The sequence below is a fragment of the Nerophis ophidion genome, linkage group LG13, assembly GCF_033978795.1.
Source record: "Nerophis ophidion isolate RoL-2023_Sa linkage group LG13, RoL_Noph_v1.0, whole genome shotgun sequence".
Classification (NCBI taxonomy): Eukaryota; Metazoa; Chordata; class Actinopteri; order Syngnathiformes; family Syngnathidae; genus Nerophis; species Nerophis ophidion.
Genome location: NC_084623.1, coordinates 10,566,979 through 10,590,030, shown reverse-complemented (window position 1 = coordinate 10,590,030; position 23,052 = coordinate 10,566,979). Strand labels below are relative to the sequence as shown.

The 23,052-nt window shown below is 44.1% G+C and overlaps 1 protein-coding gene across 10 annotated transcripts in view; it reads right to left on the bottom strand.

Moving 5' to 3' along the window:
• The window catches only part of tns1b (tensin 1b), a 362,081-nt gene that overhangs the window by 308,332 nt on the left and 30,697 nt on the right, over positions 1-23,052 (bottom strand). The window contains exon 1 of one of the 10 annotated variants that reach the window (XM_061918388.1): positions 9,132-9,413. The exons of the other annotated variants lie outside the window; for them this stretch is intronic. Within the exon in view, the coding sequence (XP_061774372.1) occupies positions 9,132-9,212 (81 nt within the window). The 5' untranslated portion in view covers positions 9,213-9,413. Of the gene's footprint in view, positions 1-9,131; positions 9,414-23,052 lie in introns of those variants that run through there. 10 annotated transcript variants of the gene reach the window in all.

The following is a 23,052-nucleotide window of genomic DNA, read 5'->3' as shown; positions in this document are numbered from 1 at the left end:
ATCTCACGATCCACTCTTCCCTCACTCGTGAACAAGACTCCTAGGTACTTGAACTCCTCCACTTGGGGCAGGGTCTCCTCCCCAACCCGGAGATGGCATTCCACCCTTTTCCGGGCGAGAACCATGGACTCGGACTTGGAGGTGCTGATTCTCATTCTGGTCCCTTCACACTCGGCTGCAAACCGATCCAGTAAGAGCTGAAGATCCCGTTCAGATGAAGCCATCAGGACCACATCATCTGCGAAAAGCAGAGACCTAATCCTGCGGTCACCAAACCGGAACCCCTTAATGCCTTGACTGCGCCTAGAAATTCTGTCCATAAAAGTTATGAACAGAATCGGTGACAAAGGACAGGCTTGGCGGAGTCCAACCCTCACTGGAAATGTGTTCGACTTACTGCCGGCAATGCGGCCCAAGCTCTGGCACTGATCGTACAGGGAGCGGACCGCCACAATAAGACAGTCTGATACCCCATACTCATCCTTAAGGCTCTGGATGCTGTGGGGCTGTCTTGGTTGACAAGATTCTGCAGCATCGCGTGGACATCGGGGGTGGTACCTCTGGATTGGCAGACCGGGGTGGTGGTTCCTCTCTTTAAGAAGGGGGACCGGAGGGTGTGTTCCAACTATCGTGGGATCACTCTCCTCAGCCTTCCCGGTAAGGTTTATTCAGGTGTACTGGTGAGGAGGCTATGCCGGATAGTCGAACCTCGGATTCAGGAGGAACAGTGTGGTTTTCGTCCTGGTCGTGGAACTGTGGACCAGCTCTATACTCTCCGCAGGGTTCTTGGGGCTGCATGGGAGTTTGCCCAACCAGTCTACATGTGCTTTGTGGACTTGGAGGAGGCATTCGACCGTGTCCCTCGGGAAGTCCTGTGGGGAGTGCTCAGAGAGTATGGGGTGTCGGACTTCGCATTGACTTCCGTCTTATTAACGAACGGGGAAAAGAGGGGAAGTGATGTATGCTGTAAAGCAAGTCATCACATTTGTAGGGTGGAGTGCCATCTCCGGGTTGGGGAGGAGACCCTGCCCCAAGTGGAGGAGTTCAAGTACCTCAGAGTCTTCTTCACGAGTGAGGGAAGAGTGGATCGTGAGATCGACAGGCGGATCAGTGCAGCGTCTTTAGTAATGCGGACGCTGTATCGATCCGTTGTGGTGAAGAAGGAGCTGAGCCGGAAGGCAAAGCTCTCAATTTACCGGTCGATCTACATTCCCATCCTCACCTACGGTCATGAGCTCTGGGTTATGACCCAAAGGACGAGATCACGGGTACAAGCGGCCGAAATGAGTTTCCTCCGCCGGGTGGCGGGGTTCTCCCTTAAAGATAGGGTGAGAAGCTCTGCCATCAGGGAGGAACTCAAAGAAAAGCCGCTGAACCTCCACATCGAGAGGAGCCAGATGAAGTGGTTCGGGCATCTGGTCAGGATGCCACCCGAACGCCTCCCTAGGGAGGTGCTTAGGGCACGTCCAACCGGTAGGAGGCCACGGGGAAAGACCCAGGACACGTTGGGAAGACTATGTCTCCCGGCTGGCCTGGGAACGCCTCGGGATTCCCCGGGAAGAGCTGAACGAAGTGGCTGGGGAGAGGGAAGTCTGGGCTTCCCTGCTTCGGCTGCTGCCCCCGCGACCCGATCTCGGATAAGCGGAAGAAGATGGATGGATGAGATCCTGCCACCCTCCACAGAGTTGCTTAGAGTCAGTGAGAGCGATACAGGCCTCCCAAGGCCATGACAGAGGTGCCATTCAACAAGTTGTACGTCCACGTATCGTCCCAAAAGCTATGAAAATATTTTATGTGCTGCTTTGAGACAAAAACGGACACTCCTATTAGATTGATTTATTATGAAAGACAGAGCCATTTGTGGAAGATTTAAGAGGACAACATATTAGATTCTTCTACTTCCCAATTAAGACCACTCTAGGTCAATGACCTAACATTCCTGAGGTGACATTATTTCCCAGAGCTATGCTTCAAAGCCATGTCATAAAAACGACATTGCATGTGTCAGAGAGATCACTCATCCGAAGCAGTTCTTTGAACTTATGGTATATAGCATCTCACCCACGTTTTTCACCCCTAACATAGCTTTTCTTACATGTCTTATCAAAGACAGCGGTCACATTCTGTGACATGTGTAACTAGGAAGTCTGGAGTGGACTGAAAAGTTTGAGGACATGGTAGCTAGGGCAGGGGTGTCAAACTCAAATACAGAGTGGGCCAAAATTTTAAACGGAACAAAGCCGCGGGCCAAGGTTGAACAAATTAACCTTTTAATAGGGACCCAAACACGTTTTGTATTAAATATTGAAAAAGCAAGGCTTATATAACTTTAGTGACATGCAAAATCCAGTTTCAAATAATAATAATTTTAAAAATATCAATGGCATATCAAATAAAATTTAAATAAAAATGTAATGCCTTTTTTTTCTACTTGCAATCTTCTGAGGTGCATATAAAAATCTTTCCACAGGCTAATAATACATTTGAAAATAAAATAACAATAATGAATGAACCAAACATTCAAGCCTTGAAGTAGCAAGAGAAAATGCATGAATAAAACGTTAATTATTGGTCAGTTTGCTGGAAGTTTCCCGTAAGAGTTAGTGCTGCAAGGGGTTCTGGGTATTTCTTCTGTTGTGTTACGGTGCGGATGTTCACTCGAAATGTGTTTGTCATTCTTGTGTGGTGTGGGTTCACAGTGTTGCGCATACTTGTAACTAGGGATGTCCCGATACAACTTTTTCACTTCCGATACGATACCGATATTGTAGCCTTGAGTATTTGCCGATACCGATATCAATACGATACGATATAGGCACAAATCATACATATATTTATTCCTTATTTTGTTTTGTAGAATGTTAGAAAAGGCTTGATAAAGGGATGTTACTGTTACTGATGTTGTAGTTCAAACAGAAAATAATAGTCAGCAAGAGTAGGTATAGGAAAAACTGACCCATTTATTATTAACCAATTGGTTACATAAATTTTAACCTTCAACATAAAAGTATTACCTCAACAAATCCAATAAAAACAAAATGTTATATTTAAAGTGCAAAATAACCACTAATACCAACATAATTATACAATTGAAAAGAATAAATTAAAAATAAATTAAAAGACCCTGAAAAATAACCTAAATAAATCAAATAAAAAAAAAACCAAAAACGTTTTAAAGTGCAAACAATTCAAGTTCACTTCAGTTATTTTTTTACTGTCAGCATATGTTGGAAACAACTGTGGGCAGGGACAAAAACCACAAAAACAACACAATATTGTCCACTGTCCAACTGCTCTAAATTAAGAGTTCACAGCTCCAGTTTCACTGACTGACTATGCCCAAAACAATGTAGTGATTACTCTTAGTCTTTACTGAAGAATATTGTAAACACAATAAACATATCACTCTAATAACAAGAGCATAAAACAAATAATAATCAGTCAGTGCTGACTACCCTTACTACTCCTCCTCCTCCTTCTCCACTTTCTGCAGTCCGAGCATAATGTGGAGATTTTTTTTTAAGAAGATAAGCATTTCGGCATGCTGTGAGTTAAAATACTTCCACACAGCTGACATCACTACACTTTGCTGAGCACACGCGTTGTCGTTGTTGTGATCACGTGGGCTGTGGATGTTGGATCAGAGACGCTCTTCTTCCGCGGCCGCCACCAACGTTAATGAAGGGGCATTGCCGCCACCTACTGTGTTGGAGTGTGATCAAACCAGTCACCTATTATAGAAGTGCTGCAGCGGAAAATGGACAGCTTATATCGGAGCGCTTATATCGGAGTTTTTAGATTCAGTCCGATAAAATCCGATATTCACTTTTTTGGCTAATATCGGACCGATTTCTGATATCAATATCGGATCGGGACATCCCTACTTGTAACAGTGCTAAAATTGTTTATACGGCCACCCTCAGTGTGACCTGTATGGCTGTTGATCAAGTATGCCTTGCATTCACTTGTGTGTGTGTAAAAGCCACAAATATTATGTGACACGCTGTTAGTATGGAGGAAAAGCGGACGTGACGACAGGTTGTAGAGAACGCTAAAGGCAGTGCTTTAAATGCACGCCCCCAATATAGTTGTCCAGGTGGAAATCGGTAGAAATACGGGAGAATGGTTGCCCTGGGAGATTTTCGGGAAGGGCACTGAACTTCGGGAGTCTACCGGAAAAATTAGGAGCTTTGGCAAGTATGAGTATTAGCGGTGAATGCGGTGTTACAGCGGCACCGACGCTGTATAACACCGGCGGACCAGCTCTAATGCTAAATTGATATTGCCTCAAGGGCCAAATTAAATTACACGGCGGGCCAGATTTGGCCCGCGGGCCAGAGTTTGACACCCATGAGCTAGGGTATCGACTATTCAATAATTGGATTTGGAGGAGTCTGAATCGAATCCTCAGACATTGAACCCCCAGACCGGGAACTCTTCTGCTCCCTTTGAGGGAGGCTCGTTGGGTACCCGAGGCCCCCCACGTACAGCAACTGTGTTGGGGGTTTGTCTGAGATGGGAGATGCGGAGCCTGTCCAGACGTTCCGACACTGGACCATAGCTCACGTGAACCTTCACGGGGGTCCCATCAGGACCGATACCAACCGTAGTGTAGCTTTCACCAGGAAGCCTCTCTAACTGCTACCCTTCCGCGACGGGTATGATCCTTACACAGGTTCCCCTACGAAAATCTTGTTCAGACTTTTGCTTCCTCCAGATAGTCAAGTTTAGGCTTTTCTCCACTGAAAGGCCTTTACAGGAATTTCCCCATTCCTCCTGTGTTGCCACCAAAAACTACCCCGGTAGAAACGGTTCCACAGGCGGGACTGTGGAAAGGTTCCTGGAACTTTCGGTAAATCACATCAAATATTCACTATTTACTTTGTTACCTGCTGTGAGAGTAGTTCATGACAGGCCATTTGTGTAGTTGCTCATCTCTACCCTCGTGAACCAGATGCTAATGCTAATGCTAATGCTAAATCTGATTTGTTTTTTGTTGTTGCCTCGAGATAAACACTGACGATTATTCTTTATATATTGTTAATTACAGCTAAAATGGACAACAAGGACTCGCATGGCCCTCGTGAATTCATTGATTACTTAGGGGATCACTTTCTGACTATAGGACTACATTTACACGGCAGGCCAAAGTGGCTCAAATCAAAATTTTTCAAAACCGGAATTTTTGGACTGTTTACATTGCAAGTAAAATTTTAAACGCGCACGGGTCCTAATGTGGCCACAATGTGGTCTTGATGTCGTAAAGTGAGAACAAAGGATGTTGACCAGATTCTGTAAATTAACAAAGAAGACGTTATTACTACTACTTTGCAAAATAAAAGCCCCCAGACCTTAAAAATGTCAGTTTTTTACCATGAAAATGAATCTAATTCCTAAAATGTATGAATATATGTATGCATCGTGTAATATATTTGGGAGGTTTCTTTTTATGACTGTTAATTAGAGGAGAAACGGACATCCGCCTGGATCCATGTTATTTTTCAACTCACTTATGTAAAGAATGTAAGCAGTAAACACATCAATTTCTGAGCATATATTTATATATATACATATGTATATATATATACGTATATATGTATACATACATATATGTATGTATATATATACGTATATATGTATATATATATATATATACACATATATATACATGTATGTATGTATATATATACTTGTAGGTATATATATATATATATATATATATATATATATATATATATATGTGTGTGTGTGTGTGTGTGTGTAGATATACATATATACATATATATGTGTATATATACATATGTATACATATATATATATATGTGTATATATACATATATACGTATATATATACATATATATGTATATATACACACACATATATATACACACACACATGGATATACATATATATATATATATACATACATACGTATATATATGTGTGTGTGTATATATATATAAATGTGTGTGTGTGTATATATATATATATATATATGTGTGTGTGTGTGTGTGTATACATATATATATACATATGTACATACATATATACATATATATATATACATACAAACATACATACATACATACATACATATATATATATATATATATAAAAACTTTGGGGACCCCTGCTCTAACTGCATCTAACTGCTCTAACTGCATCTAACTTACAAAGTTTGATAGTTATGCCACTATTTCTGTTGAAATTACCTAAAACCGCTCACCCATATTTAGTACAAATCCATCCATTTTTTACCGCTGGTCCCTTTTGGGGTCGCAAAATCATACATTCGATATTGTGGGGGTTATGCAGATGATTTTTTAAAACATTTACATAAAAAAAAAGTCACTCTTTTGTTTTCAAGATTTGATTTAAGGACTTAAGGTTCGCACAAGTACCCAACTTTAAAGCAAGATCGGTCATTGACCAAAACATTTTTGCAGAGGTTGAGCTTTTATCTAATTGGCCATAAATCACTAGCCACCTGTTAACAGAATGTCTTGACATGTACCCCTGAGCATGTTGAACCTTACACCTAAAAGCTGCCACAAATATCACAGGTATTTTCCTAACAAAATGCATTTTAAAGGCCATGTGCATATTACTTGCTTAAAGTTATACAAAAAAAAAAACGAGCTAAAATGGTCTACAACAGGGGTTCTTAACCTTTCTGCCCACGGGGCCCAACTTTTCCTCTAATGGGGGAGCCAGGGGTCCACTCAAATAAATATGTACACTGAATTAGTAATCTTACTCTTGATTTGAATCATATTCAAAAATTATATCCAACCACATACACCTAAGGCTTGGGTCAGGATGATTAGAAAAATAAGTACTCACCAATTATACTGCATAAGACGGGACTCATATGTAGTGCTAAAACAAATCAGCTTATTAATAATGAATATGTTTCCTAACTAAACTTTCATCCATACATCCATCTTTTTCCGCTTATTCGAGGTTGGGTCGCGGGGGCAGCAGCCTAAGAATGGAAGCCCAGACTTTCCTCTCCCCAGCCACTCAGTCCAGCTCTTCCTGGGGGATCCCGAGGATTGAGAGCTTTGCCTTCCGGCTCAGCTCCTTCTTCACCACAACGGATCGATACGGCGTCAGCATTACTGAAGACGCCGCACCGATCCGCCTATCTAGCTTACGATCCACTCTTCCCTCACTCGTGAACAAGACTCCGAGGTACTTGAACTCCTCCACTTGGGGCAGGGTCTCCACACCAACCACATTGCTCAACTTTAAGGGGACTAAGATACACATGGCTATAAAATGTGTATCAGTTTCGGCTTTAGAACTGCAAATAAACGGTGGTAATGACAACCGCTTTAATACTCCCGACGGTTAGTATTACCGTATTAAATTAAAATGGTCGAAAAACCGCCATACAAAACTGCACTTATACGAACTGACTGTCGCCGGCAGCGGGGGTTTGGTGGAAGCGGGGGGTGTATATTGGAGCCTCACGGAATTGTTAGTGCTGCAAGGGGTTCTGGGTATTTGTATACTTGTGTTTGTGTTGTGTTACGGTGTGGATGTTCTCCCGAAATGTGTTTGTCATTCTTGTTTGGTGTGGGTTCACAGTGTGGCGCATATTTGTAACAGTGTTTATACGGCCACCCTCAGTGTGACCTATATGGCTGTTGACCAAGTATGCATTGCATTGTGTGTGTTTAAAAGCCGCATATATAACGTGACTGGGCTGTTTGTATGGAGGAAACGACAGGTTGTAGAGGACGGTAAAGGCAGCAATATTGTTGACCGGGTGGAAATCGGGAGAATGGTTGCCCCCGGAGATTTTCGGGAGGGGCACTGAAATTCGTAAGTCTCCCGGGAAAATCGGGAAGGTTGGCAAGTATGTCCTTATATGTGAAGAAAAGATTGAAAATAGGCCATTCATTGGCAGTCCACCTTATAATCCGGTGCGCCCTATGGTCCAGAAATTGTTATTTAATTGTGGTAATAGTTGCAATCCTTGTTTCAAAGATGTCCATATATATACAATAGTGTAAGTTTGTAACCAGGCCATTACAAATATTAAGTACCAAAAACAAAGGAGTGCAATTACCAATATTTTAGGGCCAGACCCCCCAAGGCTCATATTGAAGCCATTACGAATACATGAGCTCACTCTGTCATACAGTGCGTTGATGCAGTCAATCAGTGACCCAAAGCCATGCTGAGGGGGCGGGGGGGCTTCTAAGGTTTTTTTTTTTTTTTTACGAACCCCACCGTCACCTCCCCTCTAAAAGAACGGTAATTAACCGATGAAGAGCTCTGTAAGATTATCCGGTCTCCTCGTCAAGAACTCCAGCTCCACCACTGGTGTGCAGTCATGTCCCAAAGGACCTACTGCAGAATGGGGACGGATGGATCTCAATGGTCCATTCAACTGCTGGCCTCTTTCATCCTTTATTCAGCCCAAAAAAAAAGAGGACCGCCGCATGTACTGCTGTCGATTTTAGACAGGAATGTTCTTTCAAATCGGCAGAAATTAAGAGAGGCGCCCTGGTGCTTCAGGTCCCATTCGGAAATGACGGTCACAGTGCTTCTAAATACACAAACCATTTTCTTGCGCGTTACAACCTCAAAGGCGCGTAAGTGCACCGACAAGCCCTCAGTGAGCGCGGGAATGCGAGGCAGATTCAATTATACGAGAGAAAACAAAAATAGCTGCGTCCCGACCGCCTAGTGAGACTCGGAGGGATACAGGGGGACTCGGGAAGTAGGAAGACAACAATCTGATTCCAAAGTTCTCGTACTTGAGCATCCTCTGGTTCACCCGCCTAAGAACTCCCTAATTCTAATGTGTCACAGTGCCAAGACCCCCCTCAGCCTGGGACCTAAACCTACACCCTGCCCCCGACGAGCAGACCACCCAATAGGTTGCTTGGCTTTCCTGATCTGATGAGAGCTCGATTCAGACAAGAACCAGTCATCGACTAGAACATTCTATTCGGTCATCTTGTGCAACATCACTCAAAACACATGTCGTGCATTTTGCAAATCGCATCAGTTTCTCTCGGAACAACATCTTTCTACACTCGTCCATCTGTGTCGCAGGCATCCGCACTGACTGCGTGTGCAAATATTCTAATCAGTTCAAGAAAAGTCATCTCACCCAGAACATGCAGGACAGGCAGACCCAAGTGCGAGCAGGACCGGCCAAAGCGGTCGGCACGCTGAGGGAGACTGACGGCATGGTGACGGACGTGGAGGGATGCTGACGCCGCTACACACCGGTGGACGTCTTGCGGTCTAATCCAGCCTGAAGAAAAAGTTGCCAGAACTGCGAAGCCATTATTATGGTGGGGATGCACGCGTTTCTCTAACTTCCCCCGCAATGTCAGACTGGGTCGGTCCTCTAATTGGATCCTGACTGCCTCTCCTCTCGACTCACTCTCCCTCTTCTTCCCTCTGCCGGGGAAAGTTTCACAAAGCTTTTTTGGATCAAGGGTGGGTCAGGCAGCCCCAACCTCTCCGCATGGTGCAAAGGGGGTGGGGGTACTCTTATTATCCATTTCTCCTGCCACTCCTCTTTCTATCTCATTACATCTCTCACTCCCTTCCTTCCCCCTCCTTGTCGCACTTATTTTAATTTCATTCATTCCTTGATCCCTAACCCCCCTCCGGTGCATACTCTTCAGCATCCCTCCACCTCCTTCTCTCTTCCATTTTGTCCAATATTTGCAAATCCTATTATCGTTCGCTCGTATTTCTTTTGCCATTGTCTCAACTCAGTATGAAAACGACAAATGCTTGTTTCTCTTGATGACGAGCCTAACAACCTATTTTTTTAATACGGTGAGTGAGCTGGATCATACAGGAGGTGACTGGGGAGAGTCAGGGTACACCCTGGACAGTTCAATCACTGGGTGTACATCCAGACTCAAATTTGCATCTTCAATTAACCCAACATTTGCATGTACTAGACAGCTATAATTAACCACTCTTCGTACTTGCACGTCGCCTCCTGTCCTTTGCATTTTGAGGTCACAACCATCGCAGCCAATCTTTCAGCCAGTGAGTAACCCCGTCAGCGACGTTGGACCAGCAATTTTGGACCGTACATTTCATGGTGGAGATGAAGACCACCAGGTTTGTGCGGTTCCAACCCAGGCCAATCTCACGCCTGCTTCCTCAAGTTTGGCCTGTACCGTCACCAAAGTCCGAGCTCTGCCTATTTCTGAATCGCGGCTTTTCAAAGCGCAAGCGTCTTGGCTTCCCATAGCCCAGCTTCCTCCTGTGCTTGCGTCTTGCCAGCTCAGGACTTCACTTACCTCGGTTTCGGTGGCAGCTCCGATTCAATTCAACCCACCGTGCTGTCAATCCTGGAGTCCAGTCTGGAGTTAGCACGGGACGTCTCTTTGTCCATCTTCGTAGCCTCCCTGCGCCCATCCCAGGCTTCTACTGTGGAGGGCGCCACCAATCAACAGTTCCTTATTCTGTCTGGAATACGCTTCGTGAGGGAGGGGCTACTACTGGCGGCTGGGGGCGCACAGCTTCTCTCATCTTCCGACGGGTCCCCTCCAAACAACCCCGTCGAGTCCGAAGCCCACATTTTCCGCAGTGTCCTCATCAGTTCTGCCTTCCGTGGTTCCGCTTTTGACATCCTCTCCGGTGGGTCCGCTCCAAAAGACACAGTCATCTCCAGAGAGGCAACTGCCTCAATGCCGGCCGACAAAGTGCTCGAACTCCACGACGGTCAACAGAGCACCGTGCCGATCGTCCTCCTCGTCAGCCGCAGATGTGACCATTCAGTAGACGCCTGACTCACCAGCGGCAGCAGTGCCCAATACTATGAATTGATTAACATGGACCCTGACTTATTCGGGTGTTACCAGTGGTCAATTGTACGGAATATGTACTGAACTGTGCAATCTACTAATAAAAGTTTCAATCAATCAACCGGGGCACAGAACCCAGCTGCTGCTGGGGCAGCTATCCCAGGTCACAAACACCACAGCTGCCTGCTCGTGACAAATAAGCAGCTGAAGGGACAGTCGTACCAACAAACCAGTAATCACCTCAAACTTTGAGATAGCGCTGTCGGGCAATTATATGAATGTGATCGATGATTGTGATAAATTTCAGGTCGGTCACGGTGATCACTTGTGAGCAAAATAATTCGAGGACATATGGGGGAGATGTCCTTGACAACAGCAAATCACAGTCAATCTATTCTCGCTCCACTTCAGGTTAAAAGGTACCGCAGAAGTAAATAGAATCATAGCTATGAACAATATGAATGAAATTGGAGCTAAGTGGGCTGCTGAGGGCTGTGAAATAAATATTACTTGTTACTCGGAGTTATTTAGGGCACAACAATTTCCCCGATGACGGAATCACAAACAGAATCACGGAATTGGCCAATAGAAACGGAATCTATTAAAATCACAGAAATGTATGTGATGTGACTGAAACGTCATCGTAAGAAAAAGGAACGTTTTGGATAATCCTGTTTATTTGACAAACACTCGCAGGTCTTGAGTTAGTCCTGGGTTCAATCCCGGGATCGGGATCTTTCTGCATGTTCTCCCCGTGACTGCGTGGGTTCCCTCCGGATACTCTGGCTTCCTCCCAACGCCAAAGACATGCACCTGGGGATAGCTTGATTGGCAACACTAAATTGGTCCCTAGTGTGTGAATGTTGTCTGTCTATCTGTGTCGGACCTGCGATGAGGTGGCAACTTGTCAAGGGTGTACCCCGCCTTCCGCCCGGATGCATTCCATTTAACTAAAATGTTCTTTTCTTTGTGTTCGACAAAAGAAAAGTAGTGAGAATATCTCCATGTTAAGGGACTCGACCCCATCCCCCCCCCCCGCCCCCCCAACACACACACACACACACACACACACAGAGGAAGTGACACAGGAAGATTTAGAAGGACGACACTGCAGCTCTTCAAAAAAAAAATCTAAGATCTTCTGTTTCTAGCCGATAGTATATAAAAAAAATAACGTAAATAACGCAATAACGCCTCATGTAGTAACGGTAACTGAGTTACTGAATATAAAAAGAATAGCGGCGTTACAGTCCCAACACTGGTCATAAATCAGAGATATATAATAATAACTACATTATAGAGCCAGCTTGTTTTTCCACTCAACTGATATTTTAAAGCATGAGTGAACAATGCAAAAAGATCTTAGATCCATCTTAGGTGAGCTTGAGCCCAGCGAAGCCGGCGGCGTTTCTGGGTGTTGTTGATAAATGTCTTTCGCATTGCATGATAGAATTTTAACTTGCACTTACAGACGTAGCGACAAACTGTAGATACTGACAATGGTTTTCTGAAGTGTTCCTGAACCCATGTGGTGATATCCTTTTCAGACTGATGTCGCTTTTTGATGCAGTACCACCTGAGGGATGGAAGGTCCGTAATATCACCACTTCCGTACAGTGATTTATCCAGATTCCCTGAACCTTTCGATGATAATACGGACCATAGATGGTGAAATCCCTATATTCCTTGCAATAGCTCAATGAGAAATGTTCTTAAACTGTTCGACAATTTGCTCATGCGTTTGTTCACAAAGTGGTGACCCTCGCCCCGTCCTTGTTTTTGAAACACTGAGCTGTTTTTACACCCAATCACGGCACCCACCTGTTCCCAATCAGCCTGTTCACCTGTGGGATGTTCCACATAAGTGTTTGATGAGCATTTCTCAACTTGCTCAGGCTTTTTTGAAACATGTTGCAGGCATCAAATTCCAAATGAGCTAATATTTGCAAAAAAAATAACGTTTTCCAGTTTTTACACCCAATCACGGCACCCACATGTTCCCAATCAGCCTGTTCACCTGTGGGATGTTCCACATAAGTGTTTGATGAGCATTTCTCAACTTGCTCAGGCTTTTTTGAAACATGTTGCAGGCATCAAATTCCAAATGAGCTAATATTTGCAAAAAAAATAACGTTTTCCAGTTTGAACGTTAAGTATCTTGTCTTTGCAGTCTATTTATTTTAAAATAGGTTGAAAAGGATTTACAAATCATTGTATTCTGTTTTTATTTACTATTTACACAACGTGCCAACTTCACTGGTTTTGGGGTTTTGTAACACAAGACAGAAAAGTCCACAACTACCAAGAACGGAAAGTTCCAGAACACTTGGTGCAAGTACTCACCCCTGCCCCCCAAATTATGAGAGAAAACAGAGGAAGTCATTTCCACTTCATTAAGTTCCCAAAAGTAGCTTTAGGCAAGTCTCTTGATTAATTGGTGTACCAAATTGTATCACACACACACACAAATTAAAGTCCTGTTCCAAACAAACACAAAAAAGTGTGGAAACAAACTCCGGGTTAAATGGGTCAGCAACAAAGATTCTTTCAGAGAACATAAACACTTGTGGAATTTTACCACCAGCACCCATAAACACCAACAATATGTCTCCCTCGCATATATTCGCACACACGCTTTCTCCCACACTGTATCAATACACAAACGCAACCCACATGCAGATACGCGCAAACACACTCGTCTCGCAGCAGAGAGGTTTAATCCCCTGGTATTTCCCGCGGACCACCCTTGGAGAAGCAAAGTCACCAAAGAAGGCTCAACTCAAAACCCCAGAAAATGAGCGTGAGCTGAATGTGTTCCATTCAACAGGTCGGTTGGGTCAATGAAAGCCTGCACCTTGTATCTGGGATCATACTCAACATAGAATTTTGAACAAACCTCGATAAATATCTGGATTTAAAAAATATATCTATTCAGGTGTACTGGAGAGGAGGCTAGGCCGGATAGTCGGACCTCGGATTCAGGAGGAACAGAATGGTTTTCGTCCTGGTCGTGGAATGTGTGGACCAACTCTTGGCAGGGTCCTTGAGGGTTCATGGGAGTTTGCCCAACCAGTGGACTTGGAGAAGGTATTCGACCGTGTCCCTCGGGAAGTCCTGTGGGGAGTGTTCAGAGAGAATGGGGGTATCGGACTGTCTGATTGTGGCGGTTCGCTACCTGTACGATCAGTATCAGAGCAGTAAGTCGGACCCGTTTCCAGTGAGGGTTTTACTCCGCCAAGGCTGTCCTTTGTCACCGATTCTGTTCATAATATTTATGGACAGAATTTCTAGGCTCTGTCAGGACGTTGAGGGGATCCGGTTTGGTGGCTGCAGGATTAGGTCTCTGCTTTTTGCAGATAATGTGGTCCTGATGACTTCATCTGGCAAAGATCTTCAGCTCTCACTGGATCGGTTCGCAGCCGAGTGTGAAGCGACTGGGAAGAGAATCAGCAAGTCCGAGTCCATGGTTCTCGCCCGGAAAAGGTTGGAGTGCCATCTCCGGGTTGGGGAGGAGACCCTGCTCCAAGTGGAGGGGTTCAAGTACCTCGGAGTCTTGTTCACGAGTGAGGGAAGAGTGGATCGTGAGATCAACAGGCGGATCAGTAATGCGGACGATGTATCAATCCGTTGTGGTGAAGGAGCTGAGCCGGAAGGCAAAGCTCTCAATTTACCAGTCGAGCTACGTTCCCATCCTCACCTATGGTCAAGAGCTTTGGGGTACGATTGAAAGGACAAGATCACGGGTACAAGCGACCGAAATGAGTTTTTTCCACCGGATGGGGTGAGAAGCTCTGTCATCCGGGAGGAGCTCAACGTAAAACCGCTGATCCTCCACATCGAGAGGTGCCAGATGAGGTGGTTCAGGCATCTGGACAGGATGCCACCCGAACGCCTCCCTAGGGAGCTGCTAAGGGCATGTCCGACCGGTAGGAGGCCACGGGGAAGACCCAGGACACGTTGGGAAGACTATGTCCTGGGAACGCCTCGGAAACATACAAGGCAACTTGTTTTTTAGTTGTAAATAAGCAAACAAAGACTCCTAATTTAGCTACTGACATGTTGTGTCATTTACCATTCGAATATTTTGTCGAAATTATTAAGGACAAGCGGTAGAAAATGAATTATTGACTATGCACCTGGGGATAGGTTGATTGGCAACACTAAATGGGCCCTAGTGTGTGAATGTGAGTGTGAATGTTGTCTGTCTATCTGTGTTGGCCCTGCGATGAGGTTGTCCAGGGTGTACCCCACCTTCCGCCCGATTGTAGCTGAGATAGGCGCCAGCGCCCCCCGTGACCCCAAAAGGGAATACGCGGTAGAAAAATGGATGGATGGATGGATCTATTTGTTCATTTACTGTTAATATCTGCTCATTTTCTCTTTTAACATTTTCTAGCTACACATCTGGCCCTGCGATGAGGTGGCGACTTGTCCAGGGTGTACCCCACCTTCCGCCCGATTGTAGCTGAGATAGGCGCCAGCGCCCCCCGTGACCCCAAAAGGGAATACGCGGTAGAAAATGGATGGATGGATGGATAGCTACACTTCTGTCAAAATGTAATAATCACTTATTCTTCTGTTGTTTGGATACTTTACATTAGTTTTGGATGATACCACAAATTTAGGTATCGATCTGATACCAAGTCGTTACATTGGTCATATTCACGTGTCCAGGGACGTTATTTCCTGAGTTTATAAACATAATATTCATTTTTTTTAAACGAAAACAGATTGTGTGATGCTAAAAAACATCGATGTAATTTAGTAGTATCAACTGGATATGCTCCTGTATTTGGTATCATTACAGTGGATGTCAGGTGTGGATCATGGAGACGAGGATTAGTGATTTAGAAGTATCTAAATGGGTTATATTTGTACAGCGCTTTACCGCGACCCATCAGCAGCAAGGGTGAAGTGTCTTGCTCAAGGACACAACGAACGTGACGAGGTTGGTAGAAGGTGGGGATTGAACCAGGAACCCTCCGGTTGCTGGCACGGCCACTCTCCCAAACGCGCCACGGCGTTGTCATGATCCACGGCTCGGATTCTGGTTTTGTTCTGTTTTGTTATCACATCCTGTTTAGTATTTGACGTCCTTAGTTCCTGGTGGCACTTCCTGTTTTGTTTCCGTTGCCACAGTAACGCGTTTGTGTCACCTGCCTCCTAATATCTGTCGCTATTTAAGCCTGCCCTTGTTTGTCATTCGGCCTCGGGTTCTCATTTGTTATTTGATGCAACAGGTGACGTCGCTATTCCCGCATTGTGGTCAAGACTTTTGTGTACTTTAGCTTCCAAGCTATTCTGTTGCTTGTCCCTAGCTCTCATGCTAGCGCTTTCTGTTCGTTTTGTCTTCAGTGCCTTTGTGCAAGTATTTTCTGTTCCTAGTCGGTTTTTATAATTAAATAAATCATCATTCTTACCTTCATGCTGTGTCCGTTCTCCGACTGCATCCACGAGGGAACAAAGTCCACACCACGATGTCAGCCAAACGTCACCGGTGTCCCCTAAAACACTGCAGACTGTGGCTGGACTTTAGCCGCTTGCTAGCTAGCCATGTCTTAAACCAGTGGTCCCCAACATTTTTGTAGCTGCGGACCGGGCAACGCTTGTTAATTTGTCCCGTGGTCCCACGGGGAAGGGGGATTTTTTTATTGTTTTTTTTTTCCATGAAAAAGGGTACTGGGCCCGGTGTTTGGGGACCACTGTCTTAAACCACCTCCTCCTGAGGACGTTTCAGGGTTATAACTTCACCTTTATCGTAAGTTTTTAAGCCAAAATGCGTCCGTTCTCCCTTTTCTGTCTACGCAATGTGTCTGTTTGTAAGTACTCAGTAATTGTGCGATGCCGAACATGCTCCTCTGCTCGTAAAACCAGCAATGTCACGGGGTGACGACGGCGGGGAGGTTGGACCGGTACTTTTTAGAGGCGGTATAGTACCGATAATGATTCATAAGTATCGCGGTACTATACCGATGCCGGTATTACGTACAACCCTACCCACAATGCATTGCGTTTCCACGTCACACTTTCGAGCCGCATAGGATTTGATTAAGAAGCTCAAATTCAGTTGGGTATAGAACCCACCGTCCTTGAATACTGCCGCTTTTTCAGGTAACAAAGCGGGACTACCAATTCCAGTGCGGTGGTGGCAGCCAAAGGGGCGTGTTCCAGCTTCTTTGGCTGGCCTCCACGGACGGGGAGTGACCGTGTTGACATGATGAGGGAAAACACGTGTAACCACCGCGTCACACTCCCCTGGCTCCCGCATGTTGAAAACAATTGACAACTAGCCCCCCCTTTTTGTGGAGCACATGTAAGAGCAATTTTTTTTCCTGTTCCCCATCCTGAGTGGAAGGACCATCCCGCTCTTCAGACACATGGGGAAAATAACAAAAAAACTCCAGCACCATCAGATGATAATTTTTTAGGTAAATGGACTTGATTCCCATTGCAATTTGGTCAAGTTTAGATAGTATCCATCCATTTTCTACCGCTAACGTAAGCTATTGTCGAGTGGGTCTGACATAATATTGTGAAAGTCCAGTCCATAGTGGCTCTAACATAATACTGAGAGTCCAGTCCATAGTGGGTCTGACATAATAGTGAGAGTCCAGTCCATAGTGGGTCTGACATAATAGTGAGAGTCCAGTCCATAGTGGGTCTGACATAATAGTGAGAGTCCAGTCCATAGTGGATCTAACATAATAGTGACAGTCCAGTCCATAGTAGATCTAACATAATTGTAAGAGTCCAGTCCATAGTGGCTCTAACATAATAGTGAGAGTCCAGTCCATAGGGGATCTAATATAAAAGGAGTCCAGTCCATAGTGGCTCTAACATAATAGTGAGAGTCCAGTCCATAGTGGATCTAACATAATAGTGTGAGAGTCCAGTCCATAGTGGATCTAACATAATAGTAAGAGTCCAGTCCATAGTGGATCTAACATAGTAGTGAGAGTCCAGTCCATAGTGGATCTAACATAATAGTGAGAGTCCAGTCCATGGTGGCTCTAGCGTAATAGTGAGAGTCCAGTCCATCGTGGATCTAACATAATAGTGAGATTCCAGTCCATAGTGGATCTAACATTATAGTGAGAGTCCAGTCCATCGTGGATCTAACATAAGAGTGAGAGTCCAGTCCATATTGGCTCCAACATAATAGGAGTCCAGTCCATTGTGGATCTAACATAATAGTGAGAGTCCAGTCCATAGTTGGTCTGACATAATAGTGACAGTCCAGTCCATAGTGGATCTAACATAATAGTGACAGTCCAGTCCATAGTGGATCTAACATAATAGTGACAGTCCAGTCCATAGTGGATCTAACATAAAAATGAGAGTCCAGTCCATAGTGGACCTAACATGATAGGAGTCCAGTCCATAGTGGATCTAACGTAATAGAAGTCCAGTCCATAGTGGATCTAACATAATAGTGAGAGTCCAGTCCATAGTGGATCCATCATAATAGTGAGGGTCCAGTCATAGTGGATCTAAATGATAGGAGTCCAGTCCATAGTGGATCTAACATAATAGGCGAGCACAGGCGAGCAGTCCAACCCCGGGTCCCGACTCTGGACCTCTGTCTGATATTTGGGTTTCACTATGTAAAAGCACTTTGAGTCACTAGAGAAAAGCGCTATATAAATATAATTCACAATTTATACATCAAATCAGTCTACCTAAGCCTAAAAATAGTGTTTTAAATAATATTTTTGGTGATTAACACATGGTTCCATATCGTGTGACAAGGTTGTTCCATCCATCCATCTATTTTCTACCGCTTATTCCGACAAAGCTGTTAACCTGTTCAATTGTAAGTAGGTTAGATAATATTGAATGCAAATAAAATGAAGAGTAATACTGCCAATTCAGTGGTAATTTTTGAGTGGGCTCTGGGTACTTCTGTGGAGGAAAAGTGCCTCCATGGAAATGCCCCCCCTCTACCTCAAAGAACTGCTCACCCCCAAATCCTCCACACGCCACACCACACCTCTGCTCCAGACAGGCTAACCTCCTCCAACCTCCGAGGAAAAAGCTACAAACAATGGGAGACCGGTCTGTGGAAATCTCTCCCTGACCACCTGAGGGTGACCCAGACTGTGGATGCTTTTAAAAATGGCTTAAAAGCCCTTCTTTTTTTTAAAAATCCTTTTTTTATATACACTCATACTAGTTATTTTTATTTATTTATATTTTTTTAATAAACTGTAGCACTTTGAGGTTGTTTGCTCAATACAAAGTGATTTTTACAGATAAAATCTATTATTAAAAGTTGGGCTCCAAAGTCAAAAATAGGTGATTTTCCTTTACGAGACATGGGCTGTCTACCAGTTTAAGATATAACCCGGGATTAAAAAGTGACGGTTTTAAACCCACAAAAAACTTTGTTCATACCGTCCGTACGGTATAAGCGAAAGTGAAAGTTAGAAACCCTTCAGGTCGTGTATTACCACAGCGGCAAGGTATAGCTCGGTATCAAAAAGTGACACTTTCAAAACCACTAAAATGTCCTCTATACCAGTGGTCCCCAACCACCGGGCCGCAGAATCATTTTTATTTTTTTTGTATTTTTATTTTTTTTTATTAAATCAACATAAAAAAAACACTTACAATTAGTGCACCAACGCAAAAAAACTACATTTTTCATGACAAAAAAAAAAAAAGAATCCCTCCCGCCGGGCCGCAGGACAAATTATCAAAAGTTGATCGGTCCGCAGCTACAAAAAGGTTGGGGACCACTGCTTTATACTGTATCATCCCTACGGTAGAAGGAACTTGAATGTTTGAAGTCCTTCAGCAGCCTCGTTCCTCCAAGTGTTCTTCCTATATCTTCTGTGAGCAAGTGGCAAACAGCCACTTTAACACATCTTTACTAAAGATGGCACCATAGCACAAGCAATAACACACCTTTTCAGTGTCTCTGTTGGCGTTGAAAACTATTTGTGGAATAGCAAACATTATGTATGGCCATTGGCGAAGAAAAAAATCCATAAATTAGTCACAGGTTACAAAGCGTAGGAAAATAGTAGTGGCTAATTTAGGGTACAAAAAAGACATCATAAAAGTGCATTAACAATAGTTTTTATCTGATTATTTGTCAAACGTCTTTACACTGCCGGACACCAGTAAGTATTACAATTCTTACAGTTGTTGATTTTTCAAGTTCAGATGCGCTTTTTGTACACTTCAGCAGTTTTTTAGGACTTTGCATCGCCTCTCAATTTATTTAAGTGATCACTTTGCCGGTCTATGCATTGCATTTACAAGATTAATAGCCTTATTTAGCAAATTGCCTATCGGGCAATGTGCCCAAGTCTACCGCGAATATGCTCCTCGGTGTGTGTGTGTGTGTGTGTGTGTGTGTGTGTGTGTGTGTGTGTGTGTGTGTGTGTGTGTGTGTGTGTGTGTGTGTGTGTGTGTGTGTGTGTGTGTGTGTGTGTGTGTGTGAGTGTGTGTGTTTATTTTTCTGACATTGTGGGGACAATTTGTGAACACGGTCACATTGCGATAACTCGACTACATTAGGGAACAAACTCCCCTTTTGCTATTGATTATGATTCAATTCAGCTCTCAAGGAAAAACATGTTAATTTCCTAAGATGAAAAGGTGGATGAACCCATAAAAAGCCCTTAAAAATGCCTTTTTGTGGTCCTTCAAATCAACTTTCTCAAATAAAAGCAGCGGGGCAGGGCACGCTTGAGCCCGGCCCAAGATGGCGGCGAGGAGGCGGGGATGGAGACCGAGCGGAGAGCGACGCCACGATCGAGTTCAGGTGCGTGGGTCGCGCACCTGTACACAATCGGTGAATCTCCTCTCGCTGTATAAAAGGGCAGCAGCAGAGAAGGGGTGGGGCAGAAGGAGTTGGAGAGCCCGCAGCAGTGCATGAGGAGCGGAAGCGACAGAGAGCAAGAGGCAGCTGAAAAGCGATCGAAGAGCGAGCAGTGGAGGAGGAGCTGAAAAGCAACCCTGCAGACAAGCTTGATTGAAAAATAAAGCAAGTCAAACCCGCTCAAAAGCAATGTCCTTCCTTGGTAGTCCATAGAACCAACAGGACAGTGAGAGAATGTCACACTTGTATTTCAGTAAAGTTACCTTTTCCGTGAAAGTTTTGTGTACTTCAACAACAGGCACATTACTTGCGGTTAAGAATGTTTTTGGTGTGCGCGTGTTGAAATCAGCACTTCCATTGATATTTTTTGTACTACCCTATTTTCCAAACCAGAGGGCGCACTGGATTCCTGCATAAAGTGCACCGGATTATAGGACGCATTAACCTCTTAAGGCCCAAGCTGTTTGTTTACATGCTTTTTTAAATTTCTCTTTGCTATTTGGGCTTATTGGACCATATTTGGAATAAAAACTAAGAATCATCTTTTGAAAAGATGTACTTAGCCCATAAGTACACAAACGTGTACTTCATGTTTAGCGGTGGTTTGGCTTCAAGAGGGTCACCACTTTGTAAGCAAATTGGCGAACAGTTTAGAATGACATTTCTCAACGAGCTATCGCAAGGAAGTTAGGATTTTACCATTTACGGTCCGTAAAATCATCAAAAGCTTCAGAAAATCTGTAGAAATTACTGCACGTAAGAGATGATATTACAGACCTCTGATCCCTCAGGCGGTACTGCATCAAAAACCGACAACAGTGTGTAAAGGATATCACCACATGGGCTCAGGAACACTTCATAAAACCACCGTCTGTAACTACAGTTGGTCGCTACATCTGTAAGTGCAAGTTAAAACTCTACTATGCAAAGCCAAACCCATTTATCAACAGCACCCAGAAACGCCGCCCGCTTCGCTGGGCCAGAGCTCATCTAAGATGGACTGATGCAAAGTGGAAAAGTGTCCTGTGGTCTGACGAGTCCACATTTCCAATTATATTTGGAAACTGTGGACGTCCTGTCCTCCGGAACAAAGAGGAAAATAACCATCCGGATTGTTGTAGGTGCAAAGTTCAAAAGCCAGCATCTGTGATGGTATGGGGGTGTACTACTGCCTAAGGCATGGGTAAGTTACACATCTGTGAAGGCACCATTAATGCTGAAAGGTACATACAGGTTTTGGAGCAACATATGTTGTCAGCAACATCATCATGGACGCCCCTGCTTATTTCAGCAAGAAGATGCCAAGCCACGTGTTTCAACAGCGTGGCTTCGTAAAAAAAAAAGAGTGCGGGTACTTTCCTGGCCCGCCTGCAGTCCAGACCTGTCTCCCATCGAAAATGTGTGGCTCATTATGAAGCGTAAAATACGACAGCGGAGACCCCGGACTGTTGAACGACTGAAGCTTTACATAAAACAAGAATGGGAAAGAATTCCACTTTCAAAGCTTCAACAATTAGTTTCCTCAGTTCCCAAACGTTTATTGAGTGTTGTTAAAAGAAACAGTGGTGAACATGCCCTTTCCCAACTACTTTGGCACATGTTGCAGCCATGAAATTCTAAGTTAATTATTATTTGCAAAAAAAAATAAAGTTGATGAGTTTGAACATCAAATATCTTGTCTTTGTAGTGCATTCAACTGAATATGGGTTGAAAAGTATTTGCAAATCGTTGTATTCCGTTTATTTTTACATTTAACACAATTTCCCAACTCTTATAGAAACGGGGTTTGTAAGATCGGCAATAATGTGTCTGTCTATTTATCGTCGAGCTAAATTTGTAGGAGTCCGGCGTTACTGCAAATTTCCACAATAAACTCATTTAAAAAAAAAAAAAATACCTTGTCTTGGGTTTTCCTGTGTTTCCAAAACGGGAAGACGCTGTAGAAGAATAATCGCGCCCAACTGAAGACTGCGTTGAGACACCAAGCCAGTCTGCCCATCCTCTCCTCTCCCCTTACCACTGCAGCTCTCCCTGCTTTAACCTGCCCTTCAAAACCGGGGACCCGACCCGGAGAAGTCACAGGAAGAATTCCAGCCTAATTGTTGATCTAATTAGATTAAATATCTCTCTGGTGCCTACTTAGGTTCCAAAAAAAAAAAATTTGAGGTCATCCCTTAATACATATTGTCCTGTTTCCGAGCATCCTCACAGCATCCGTTCATGTGGTCTTGCTGCCGGATGCAGGGCTTCCATTTGCGGCATTAAAAAAAGAAAAAAAAGACTGAGATATCAAAAGTGGAAGGGGGCGGGGCTAGTATGGCGAGGTGGGAGGAACTTAACGTGATTAAAAAAAGGGAAGAGGCTTTGCTCCGGTGCCTCCTGTTGTGACCAGGCAAATATTTTGACTCGGTGGGCCACGTTGAGAG